General features: G+C 34.5%; 2 protein-coding genes across 5 annotated transcripts in view; both read right to left on the bottom strand.

The window, feature by feature from the left end:
- Positions 1 to 492: 492 nt before the first annotated feature.
- LOC120092022 lies at positions 493 to 4439 on the bottom strand. The gene is made up of 3 exons (XM_039050214.1): positions 3877 to 4439; positions 2501 to 2631; positions 493 to 1709 (listed from the first exon to the last, which is right to left on the bottom strand). Exons 1-3 carry the CDS (start codon positions 4093 to 4095, stop codon positions 941 to 943), a joined length of 1119 nt encoding a protein of 372 aa, XP_038906142.1. The 5' UTR covers positions 4096 to 4439; the 3' UTR covers positions 493 to 940.
- A 2190-nt stretch (positions 4440 to 6629) lies between these two features.
- Positions 6630 to 11798, bottom strand: part of LOC120091589 (nucleolin 1-like) — an 8699-nt gene continuing 3530 nt past the window's right edge. Inside the window, exons 1-17 of one of the 4 annotated variants that reach the window (XM_039049687.1) lie at positions 11502 to 11693; positions 11189 to 11332; positions 11009 to 11119; positions 10787 to 10924; positions 10567 to 10698; positions 10333 to 10449; positions 9940 to 10038; positions 9564 to 9611; positions 9171 to 9278; positions 8880 to 8948; positions 8706 to 8797; positions 8382 to 8499; positions 7913 to 8001; positions 7727 to 7820; positions 7549 to 7640; positions 7020 to 7321; positions 6630 to 6928 (exon numbers count right to left, since the gene is read on the bottom strand). In XM_039049687.1, the coding sequence (XP_038905615.1) occupies positions 6897 to 6928; positions 7020 to 7321; positions 7549 to 7640; positions 7727 to 7820; positions 7913 to 8001; positions 8382 to 8499; positions 8706 to 8797; positions 8880 to 8948; positions 9171 to 9278; positions 9564 to 9611; positions 9940 to 10038; positions 10333 to 10449; positions 10567 to 10698; positions 10787 to 10924; positions 11009 to 11119; positions 11189 to 11332; positions 11502 to 11678 (1962 nt within the window). In that variant the 5' untranslated portion in view covers positions 11679 to 11693 and the 3' untranslated portion in view covers positions 6630 to 6896. Of the gene's footprint in view, positions 6929 to 7019; positions 7322 to 7548; positions 7641 to 7726; positions 7821 to 7912; positions 8002 to 8381; positions 8500 to 8705; positions 8798 to 8879; positions 8949 to 9170; positions 9279 to 9563; positions 9612 to 9939; positions 10039 to 10332; positions 10450 to 10566; positions 10699 to 10786; positions 10925 to 11008; positions 11120 to 11188; positions 11333 to 11501; positions 11694 to 11798 lie in introns of those variants that run through there. The other 3 variants (XM_039049688.1, XM_039049684.1, XM_039049685.1) reach the window with 3 other exon arrangements.

Here is an 11798-nt window from a genome sequence, read left to right as displayed (position 1 = left end):
AGGAGCTTCATTTCCCCATTTTAACTCCTTATCCTCGCACTGATGCTTAAAACATAAAACTCTTTTTATATGCTCGGCATTTTTTTTTTTTTTTAAATTTGCATCTGATAGATTTAGATTTACTTTAAGTGGACGTGGTCTGCTTTGAAAGTTTGGCTGTATGCATTTTGGTTTTGGGAGAGAATTTTCATTCATTACTTGGCGCAGTTTAATGAACTTTCTAAAACAGCGGTGTGGTGTATTGGACTTTGGTATACAATCATGCACAATTCATAAAGAGGTACCTTATTTGCTCTCTACTTGAATGTGTTGTTCTAATTGAAAGTGGCATTGTAATTTCTAAGATACAGAAGTGGGATAAAGAAAAATTATCCAGTGTTTACGTTTTAAAGTTTTATTCGATTGGTATTCACAATTATTTTAAATTGATGAATATATGTATAGGAAAAAACTTTATATATTGCAGTGAATGAGAGCTGGATTTTGATGCCATAGTGAAAAGTAAAGTAGTATTATAATAATCTTCAACAAATCGGAAGGGAAATAGCAAAAAAGTATCAACTAATACATTAAACTGAACACATCACGCTTTTAAAAAAAATTGTTTTCCTTTCAAAGTTTCGACTGAGTTGACCCATATTTAACTAATATACATTTCCTACAAAATAACAGACGTGAGCACGTGATGGCATGTGTTCTTCCATCAATTCACTGTTGTGTTGTGTTCTCAAAAACAATCTCTCTATCTTTAAGGAACTAATAATTCGAAACCAAAATGGACCTGTGATTTGACTTTTTAAAAAAAATTCTTCTATAGTTGTATTCTTTCTTAAAACTATAAAAGACGGCATATTCAAACCTCTGATAAATAACGGATCAAGAGTTGGTAGAAAATTTATCCCCCTTCTTTTTTCTTTTTCTTTTTTAAATTCAGATGGAGCTAATCAAGTGCAGCTTTGTTTCTTCGACCTGTCAAAGGCTTTGGGAAGCCATCAAATATCGGTCTCGAAGCAGTTGAAATTGCCTGAGACCAGATTGATGAAGTGATGCCATTTTCTTGATCTGGCAAACTTGATGTACTTGACGACTTCCTGAATGCAGCAAACCCATCGGCAGCCACAAACGAATCCCCCAGACCAATTGGAATTGGAATCAATCCGACTTCATTGTCGCTCGCCAAATTAGTTCTACTAGAAGTTTTGGGTCTTTGAGCCAATAAGCCTTTTCCAGCTGACGATGAGAAGCCATTACTACCACCACTGCTGTTGTCATCTTTCAAGAGCATTTCGGGAGAATTCGAAAAGTCAGCCACAGATTTCTGGCGCCTTCTGATCAATTTATCACTCCATTTCGGATCTCCGTCCCCGGCTTCTGCAGATTGCGGATCGCCTGACTCTCCTTTCTCACCCAGAAATCCGTTCACTAAGCTCTTGGATTTTCGATGGTGATGTGTTAGTAAATCCGAATGCTGTGGGGTCCCAGAGACAGGCTCGTCTTCTAAATAATGGGAGACTCCGCTTCTGTACACTGCCATCTCGAAACCGTCAATTCTGCTCTTCTGATCGGATGGTTTAAGCCCATAGTAACCTTGTAAAGAGCTCATGGCTGGGGACACCCTTTGATCGGAAGACTTCAATTTGAGGGACTGGAAAGATTCGAAGAATTCCGATGAAAGAAGTTGACTTGGAGTCTTTTCGGAGCTGCTCTGTCTGCAAAAGGATTCCCTTATCAACACAACATAATGGATGAAAAATTATAATCATCCACTTATTGAATTTTAATGGACATAATGTAATAACATCACTTGGGATAAATTTCAATTAGAAATTTACACACTTGGGAATAAAGAGATACAAGCAAAGTTTTGGCGAATTAAATCAAAATTGGCGAACTATGCTTAAACATTAACATTTGACAGGCTCTGCATTATATTTATGATGGATGGGCCATGAATGAGACTCTAGGTATACTATTCATAACAATTGTAACTTTTTAAATTTCTTTGTACATTCAACATGAGGTTTGTTGACATTCAATTTTGTATAATCCAACCACCTGAGCACGATATATGCCATCACTATATAGCATTCCACACTCACAAATCACAATCAGTGCCACTCTTCAACCATCGCCAACAATTCCTAACAAAAGAACTATTCAGTATACACTATTCCAACCCATGACCTCCCATCATAAAAAGAAGAGCCATTAAAGCCCCAAGGCGTCCACCAAACATAAAAGAATGGCCCTAGCTCCACTAGTATATCATTTATACTTTCATCATGGCTTCCCTTTGGTCACTCCAAGCACAGTTTTACAGATAGAAATACTACTTGAACTCCAACCTTAACCTCAAGCCCTATGTGACTGATAACTATTCTGCAAGTCAATACGAAGCTCAAACACGGAGTTGAACACAGCTCAACGAGTCAACTCACAGCATTCTTGTGCAATAATATGTGGAAACAATATGATAGATATCAAAACAGCAAACACATACCCTGGAGTGTTTAGACCTTCTAATAGACAAGGAGATGGAGGATGCCTTCCAGGAAGAGGTATCTGCAGAGATTTAAGAGCAAACATTTGAAAGTCTGTGACTAGCCCATTCATCTTCTTTATATCTGCAACCTGACGAATCACCATAAACAACAATTACAGTTTCATCTTAAAAGACTCATTTTATTGTAAAAAATTATACTTGAAGACACAGTGATAACTGTATTCTATCTGCATTGTATACCCAGATCACAAGCAGTCTAATTTTCATTGAGATAACCCAATAAACAATATCACAAATAGCATCGATGGTGGATGAAAGATACTGTCCGACTTTGGAGTGAAATTTTCTACTATACGATTATCACAAGAAGAAGAAAATCGATATTCATAAGATTGGCCAATTAGCAAACCCTAAGTAGTCAGTGGGGGAGCTAAGTATAGAAGGCGTAGTTTTCTTTTAACTCTAAAGTTTCTTAGAACTCTCATTACATAACTTAGAAATAAGAACTTTGACCCTTTGAATTTTGATTTTTTTCAATAAATATTACAGTTCTCCTATAAAATTACTGTGTGATTTTAAGGCTGGTTAAGTTTAGAGGAAAATATCAATTTATACTCCTAAACTTTAAAAATTGTGCCAATTAAAACCTTGAACTAATATCAATGAAAATCTTAAGTTTTCAGAAGTGTATTAGTTTATACCTCCATTAAATTTCGTTTGAAAAATCTTGTATGAAACATATATTCATTTCATTTATACTCCTAAATTGTCACATTGACTCACTTCTAGTAGGATTAACAAAATGGATCATTAGAATTGCTGGATGGAGGATTTTCAAAGAGTAACTTTATCCATATGAAATAAATTGATATAATTGCTAGTGTAATCCCAGAATTTATAGATATTTTCCCTAATATTTTATTTCACAAATGTTTGCCACCCAACAAAAACTCCCGCTCCGCCCCTTTTATGTGGGACTATGGGAAAACAGGAAAGATCTGATAAACATCTGTACCGGTCCATGCTAGTACAATGATTATCTCAGGAGGGGGGGAAAAGTTCTGGTTCATTCAATTTTCAATAAAAATCCGTCATAATTCTCATTTCGTCATAGCAGAAAATTTCAGGTACGAATGAGTTGTCATCGATCTGGTACCTTTAGAAATCATGCCAGGCCAAAAAGGAAAGAGAGTAATTATAGCTTTGTAGATTCATTATAAAAAAATCTAAATATAAAAAGAGGAGAAAAGGCAACATAATGTTTTCTCATCATAACGGCGACTGAAATAAATTTGAGACCATTACAGCCTAATGCAAATTAAAAAATTCTCTATATACTATAAACTAATTCAAAATTCTGAAGTGTAGTTTACCTCAACACCATACTTGATTGCAACTCCAGCAAGAGTATCTAATTTAGAAACCGGATGCACGATGCAATTCGAAGAAGATGCAACCTGCGACGTCTTCCCAGAGCTTCTTCTATCAAGCGTGCTGTCTCCATAGACATCCACTAGATCTAACGAATGATAACCATTGCTTTCATAACTATAATCACAATTCCCATTTCCGTTCATCCGCCCCCTTTCCATCTGCGCCTCTCAAATCCACCATCAAAATCAATTTCCGTCAAGAAAGAAAAACCATCATCCAATCAACCAAAATTGAAAAATCGATCCAAATCAAAGACCACAAAAAGAATCGTCTCGGAAAACAATCTGCGATAATCAGGATGAACAAGAACACGAAAAAAGAACCCTAGATCTGAGTCGAATGAAAATCGTTAAAGAATATTTTCGCCTTTCCAGATAAAAAATTCACAATCCAAAATTTCCTGGAAAAAAATAATGAAAGATTTTCGCTCGTTTTTCTTCTCTTCTTTTTTCTTCGTTCTTTCACAAACCTCCTCAAAGGAAAAAAATATATCCCACAATTATAGAATTTTGACGATTATATTTACCATTTAGATATTAAAATATTTTTATAATTTGAATAATCTATTGGGCCGGCCCACTACAGTAGAGACCCAAATCCAAAAGGTATGTGGGCCGTAATTTGTCGGTGGGCCCACTGGAAATTTCGGCAAAATACACGTAAATTGAACTGTCTGGCTTGGTTTTCTAGGCCGAAGCGCGTGGGTCCCAGTGACAGTTAAGCTTTGATGGGGTCCACAGGCATGCAATGGAGACTTTGAAAATATTCTTAAATAAAAAATAATTTAGAAAGTCTCTGGGGAATCTGGTCCTTTGAATATTCATTGGGGTAAAGGGTATCTGATTCTGATTGACTAGGAATAATTTAAGGGAAATTTTTATTTTCTTTTTAGTCCTTCCATTTTTATTAATTGCTTAGGTTATTCTCGTTAGGTCGTTTATTTCTTAGGAATCTAAAATGTCTGTGGAGTGGACATCTTATGTTTGTTTTATAATAATGGAAGATGTCGAGATAATTCTTAAAATTAATAATAACGAATGACCTATTTGGATTAACTTGAGAAAAAATTGTTTTTAAAAATACTTATTTTTATTTAAACACTTTTTATAAGAATTTATTAAAATATACTTGAAAAGCTATTTTGTGTGGTTGTCAAATCCTTCAGTTTTTTTCAAAATAATCTATTTTTAAATTAAATACTTGAAAATATATTTCAGACACACCTGAAATCTTTCTCTGTTTTTTAATAATATTTTTACTTTTACTTTTAGAAATTAAAATTTAATGGGGAGAGTAAGGCTTTTTGCTTGGACTTGAAAGTTCAGTTAAATCTACCATCGTCTGCTTTTTTTTTCCTTTTTTCATTTCGTTGAAACAATCTGTTATTACTTTTTTGAAAACTAATTTGTTTGTTTCATTTCAAAATAAAATATTAGTACTAGTTTTCACACAAACAACAATTACCATTAGATAATAAGGATGTCTCAATTTCTCGTAGCATTGATGACATGACAATGTATGTTAAAAGATTAAACTTGCACGAAAAGTAAGCATTTAAAATCTTAAATTACATATTAATGTTACCCTTATGTCAAAATATTAAATTTGGCTTATAAATTTTAGTACTACTAAGATAAACTTGGAAAGCATGGGTAAAAAACTTCATCATGAAAAGTATATTTTTGTATCAAATGGATCATTTTAATCATAAGTTTTTTTGGAATAAGTTTAAGGTCACTCTATTAATCATTAAGTCATTAAAATTATTTAAACACAAAAACGACTTGATGGTTGACGTGAAAAACATAATGTCAAACTTGGAACTACAAGCATGTTTATTACTCTTTATGTCCCAAATTCCTTCCTCTGGAATGTCAAATTAGGAGACGGAATTGGAGCTACAAGCTTATGGCTGCATCAATGTAGTTTGAGCAAGGGTAATGCGAGGAAAGATGGTTGAGATCTTAAGCAAAAACGACAGTGAATTTGATTATGATTGAAAAATGAAAAAGAAAGATGGGATTTTGAAGGGAGGAGAGAGAATAATAAAAGAGAAGGAAAAGATTTAAAATACTTTAGTTTGTCGATTTAAAACAACTTAAACACCGCTTTTTCACATTTATTTAAACTTATTCATGTTGACTTGACAACGTTTGTCACTATGTTGTTTCATATTATTGTTTTTAAAATCAAGCCTACAATGATTTACATCTTTAAAAAAAAACAGAAAAAAACTATTACCAGATCAACATTTTACCAAGCGAACCTTAATTTAAAAATTAAATAATATATATTTTTCCTATAGCCTTAGTCTGGCAAATTGCAAGCATCACTTCTTTTATCTGAATTTTTAAAATCACCTTTACCAAGGAACCAAACTTTTCATGTTGACTTGACAATCTCATCATATATACCCAAAGCAATAAAGCCTTCCTTTTCTCGAACACAATTTTTCTCTGACTGAACACCTTAAAATATTAACTATTGCATTGACTTCATATAATTCGATTAAAAAAATCGGAACTTTGAGATGGCAATTAATGTAGAAATAAAGAAAACTTGGTGAAAACAACAGGTATAAAAATTTGACTAGAAAATATTACAAAAAATCTACCAACCCATGCAAAGTAGAAGGGCATATGATTTTTTCTTTTCTTTTCTTTTTTTTTTTGGGAGAAAAAAAACGTTTTGATTGTATTAATGCTAAATATATCAAGTTGTCAGTAACCATTTTAACTTTAGGGAAAAAAATATTAAAGAACAATAAAAATTAAAGAGTTTTCATAAAAAGAAGCAATCACACTCAGCTACTACTAATACTAACATGTCTTTTTCTCCCACTGCCAAAACTTTGATTTCCCCATTTGCTTTTACATTTTTTCCCTTTCTACATGAGACACCGATAGATCCCATTTTTTGAGTTTGCTGGGGAAACACACCATTAATTTGGTCCTCTCTTTTATTCATCATCACCAAATGTGGTTTTCTTTCCTGCATTCACATTTTCAACAACATTCATGAGATCTCCAATTTTCAGACCATAAAATAAGAGGTGAAAGAGAATTCATCTTTTTCTATTTACCAGATGGAGTCATGCTTGGTTTGTTAAAATTTCCACGTCCTCCTCTCCCACCTCTGCCACCACGATCACCACCACGTCCTCCTCTGCCACCAAATCGTCCACCACTTCCAAATCGCCCACCACTTCTACCGTCACCACCGCCTCTTCCACCACTCCATCCACCACCTCTTCCACTACCACCGGCACTGTCTCCACGTGGCTTAGCCTCGTCGACAGTTAGGTACTGGCCATGGAGTTCACTGCCATTGAGTTCAAGAGCTCTGTTGAAGCTTTCCGCATCACTGAAGTCCATGTATGCCATCCTGGAAACAGAATGCCAAACCAAGATTAGCATTGACTTATAAAATAGGTATTTCAGTACTCAAAACTTCAAATAATGTCAACTGAGTAGGAAGACCAAAATGGTCGTTAGTTTTAGAAAATGCAGGACCGAAAAATATCTAATTTGGGTTTAGATGCCAAAAACAAATCTTGAAATTTTAGAGACCTAATTTTTTTTATCAAGATATATACAATACAAAATTCAAACCCTTTAACGTTGCCAGTCTCGTAGTCTTTTGGAATTGACACCCTGGTAATGTCTCCACAAGAAGCAAAATGCTCTTGTAGGGCACTTCTAATCTGTACAAATAAGAATTTCAGAGCCTTTGTAAGATACAGCACAGAACAGTATTACCACTGCTATAAAAATGCATATTACTTATTACCTCATCCTCCCCTAATGATTTATCAAATCCACGTACAAAAATTGTTTGACTTGAGCCCCTTCCACCTTTCTGGAATGAGTTGTTCCTCTCTTTGCTATTAATATCAACGATTGGGAATGGGTCAATATGAATATGCATACGGTATCAGAGAACGAAGATACAGAAAACTAAAGTTGTGATCATTACCTGTCATAAGGGGTGTATGAACCTTTTTCTCTAGCCAAGTCAAGTCTTACTTCGCGATTCAAGAGGAGTTCACCGTTCAATTCAAGAGCCTGAGGAAATATTGTAGAGTGCAAAATGTGAACATAGCAGTGACAAAAATATCAAATAATTAAGAGATCAAGAATACATGGACATAAAAAAATAATTTTAAATATATCAAATATCATAAACAAAGGCCATTTTCTGAGTAACTGAACAGAAAAATATCAAATATCATTCTAGTCGGTGCACCATTGAAAAAAAATGCTAAAACAAAGATTTTATCTATGTATGGAGAATAGGTACAATTTAACAGGGGCCAACCTCTAAAGTTTAACCAATCAACAGACACGTAGACTTTCTGTGCACAAATTTTTCTTTAAAACTAGAACAATACACCAACAGAACTAAATAAATTCATAAGGCTTATAACATTGGAACCGAATCTTACTTTTTTGGCAACTTCATGTGACTCAAACTCAACGTGTCCAAAGCCCTTGAACCTCCCATCATGGTCGGAAGCAAAACGGATATCAACAGGTTTTCCAACATTTTTAAAGAAATTTTCCCTGCAATATTTTTTACATTCAATTAAGAGTATGTACAAATCCAACGGCAATAAATAGTAGATGGAACTGGCAGAGAACTGTTGAACCAAATGAACTCATATAACCTATGGGTTCAGTATCACACGCAAAGACCCCATATTACCAATAAGTGAACTGTCAAGAAGAAAATAAAAACCAAAATAGCACAAGAAGAAACTTTAACATACACATCAGCCTGTTCAATTTGAAATGACAGATTGCCAACAAATAGTGTCTTTGATTCACCACTCTGATCTTTAGGAGTAATAGGAGTTTTAGGCTGCATGGATATCATTAAAATTAATTGCTGAATGTATGATATTATACTTGAGACTGAATAGCACAGTGAAGATAAAACTTACTGCTTCTTTCTTTGATTGCTTGGCAACTGTTTTGGGTGACGTGGCATCTACCATTTCTACATCAGTATCCTATAACCAAAAAAGTTGACATGGAATAACTTCATTACTACATTAACTTTGATGAACTTGAAGGAAGTAAATCATGGGTTACTATAGCAGATGACCCAAGTGCTTTCAATTACTACAAAATCTAAGGAACTAGCACAGTTACTATTTAAACATATCAAATTTTTATCAATGCTCATATTACATTAAAAAAAAAAAGTATACATAATAGCACCAAACACTAACCACTTTCTTCTTTTGTGGTTTTGTCTCCTCCTCGTCACTTTCGCTGGAACTGTCATCGCTGTCTTCTTCATCCTCACTCTCGTCACTATCCACATCCATCTTTTCTTGCTGCAGAAGGATAATGAACTAAGACTAATTCCCACTTCAAAAAGCACACTACAACTATAGTAACTCTAAAGGATTATTTCTGCAGAACAATAATGAGCTAAGACTCATTCTAACTTTCGAAAAACACTCTATCACTATAGTCATTCTGCAGGATTATTTACATAAACAAAAATGTTTCAGATTCATTTCACATGACACAAAAATGTGTTGCACTTTAACACATTTCAAAAGTAATAAAAGGAGATTAAATTCAATAAAGAAAACAGATTAACATTTAAGAAACACCTTCTTAGAATCTTTCTTCTCAGAAGGAACAGCAGATTTCTTTTGAGTCTGCAAAGACAAGATAAACAATTTAATATTATATATGTTGTATTGTCAAGAAAACTCGTAGCATAATACAGATGTGTATCTTTCTTAGGCATTTATATTTTAAAATCAATTATGCAATGCCTGGAAAGAAAACCATTGACAGATGACAAAATAAATCTACGTGTAGAACATATATTTCAATCCAAATTCCAATCAGTGCTAAGAAACATAAAAGAAACAGCATTCACCCTCATAAAACGAGGGTCAATGAAAATTATACAAGTAAAACAAATCAAGAAAAAACCAAATGATGAACTGTCAATCAATGGTGGTCAAAGATAGAACTCACATTGTCCTCGTCCTCTTCCTCAGAACTGCTGTCTGAGCTCTCTTCTACCTTCTTGGCAGGCTGAGCTTTAGCAGGAACAGCTGCAGGCTTTTTTGCAGCCTGATAGAGAGAACTTTGGTTTAGAAAAGAGACAAATGAATATATCCTCTAACATTTTTTTCAGAAAATAATTACCCAGGCACATAGTTTCATTCTTAATAAAGGAAGATATAGCACTATATCAAATTAACCAACCAATTAATAACAATGAAGTCATGCAGCTGTTCAATAAATGTAGGACAGCTACGTAGGAGGATATCAGATTTTTAAGCATGACTGCTACAATCTAAAAGCAGACACAAAAAGCAGGAAGGAATGTCTACACTAAAGATCAAGAAAGATGTAACATTATACCACTTCCTTGTCAGAATCGCTGTCTTCCTCATCAGAATCACTTTCTTCGGAACTATCGCTAGACTCTTTCTTTTTAGCACTAACGGGTGCTTTGGAAGCAGATTTCGCTGCAGGAACCTAAGAAGGGCAAATCAATGACTCAGAAAGAACTCCGTTGAGGAAGTTAACTCGTTCTGGAAAAATCAAACGCCAGACAAACTAAAAGGATGAAAGGAATACTAATGTAGAACTCACATCTTCATCAGAATCTGAACTCTCTGAATCAGACTCATCACTCGATTCATCTTTTGTAGGAGCTGCAGCACCGTTTTTAGCAGATGAAGGCAGTTTCTTCAGTTCATTGCTTTTTTTGGATTCCTTATTTTTCTGAATCATTTAAGAAAAAGTTAATTTCAACTGCAATAAGTCCCCAGATCTTAAAAGTAAAACTTACTACCAAGTAAATAATACTTACAGGCTCTTCATCTGAAGAGCTGTCATCCTCTTCTGAAGAATCTGAATCAGAATTATCGCTTGATGCGGCCTTCTTCTTAGAAACAGCAGCAGTATCTTTCTTAACAGTTGTAGCAGCAGAAGAATTCTTGGCAGCATTCTTGAAATGAAAGAAATCAACAAAAAAAATTAACAGAAAGATCCGCACATAATCCATTACTAAATGTTCCCATCAAATACTTACATCTTCCTCCTCTGAACTGTCATCTGAGTCCGAGCTACTTGACTCCACTTTACCTTTGGGGGTAGTGGCGGGGACACTCTTTTTTGCTGCAATAACTTTTCCCTTTGGTTCCTAGAACAGGGAAATAAATTAACAGACTTCCACGAATTGCCACACTGGATTTTTAGTTTAAAAACTCACATCATCAGAATCGGAATCATCTTCAGAAGAGTCTTCCTCAGAACTACTGGATGCCTTGCTCTTTTTGGCAGGGATAGCAACTGTACTACTTTTTGCAGCACTTGGCCCCTTCTTCAATGTTGTGGCAGCCTTAGAAGCAGGCACCTGAAAATTTTGATAGATCAAAACTGATAACTGAACAAACTTGCTTACCACTCATACACCAATCAATGCTGTCTGATAAAACCCACAGAAAAAATAAAATTCATTCAAAGAACACTAATTGAAATTATTACTTAATTGCCCAACATATTGAGGGAGTATATTTGCTCACCTCATCAGAATCTGAGGAATCATCCTCTGAGCTGCTGCTGCTGCTGCTAGCAGGCTTCTTCTTTGCAGGGGCAATAACGCCGTTAGCCTTTTTAGAGGGCAAAGTGTCTTTCTTTGAAGAGGGAATAACTTTAGAAGCAGGTTCCTGTAATTGTTTAAAAAAAAAAAAGGTAAACATGATTGAACATTGGAGTATACATCATATTTCCTCTTATCACTGACCAAAATTGACCATGTTTAACATCAATTACAATCAAAAATTTATAATCAATGCCGAAAAAATAAAACAAAAGAAAAC

The sequence above is a fragment of the Benincasa hispida genome, chromosome 11 (assembly GCF_009727055.1).
Source record: "Benincasa hispida cultivar B227 chromosome 11, ASM972705v1, whole genome shotgun sequence".
NCBI classification, from domain to species: domain Eukaryota; kingdom Viridiplantae; phylum Streptophyta; class Magnoliopsida; order Cucurbitales; family Cucurbitaceae; genus Benincasa; species Benincasa hispida.
Note: the sequence above shows the minus strand (reverse complement) of the source record. Positions and strands in the feature narration are given on the sequence as shown.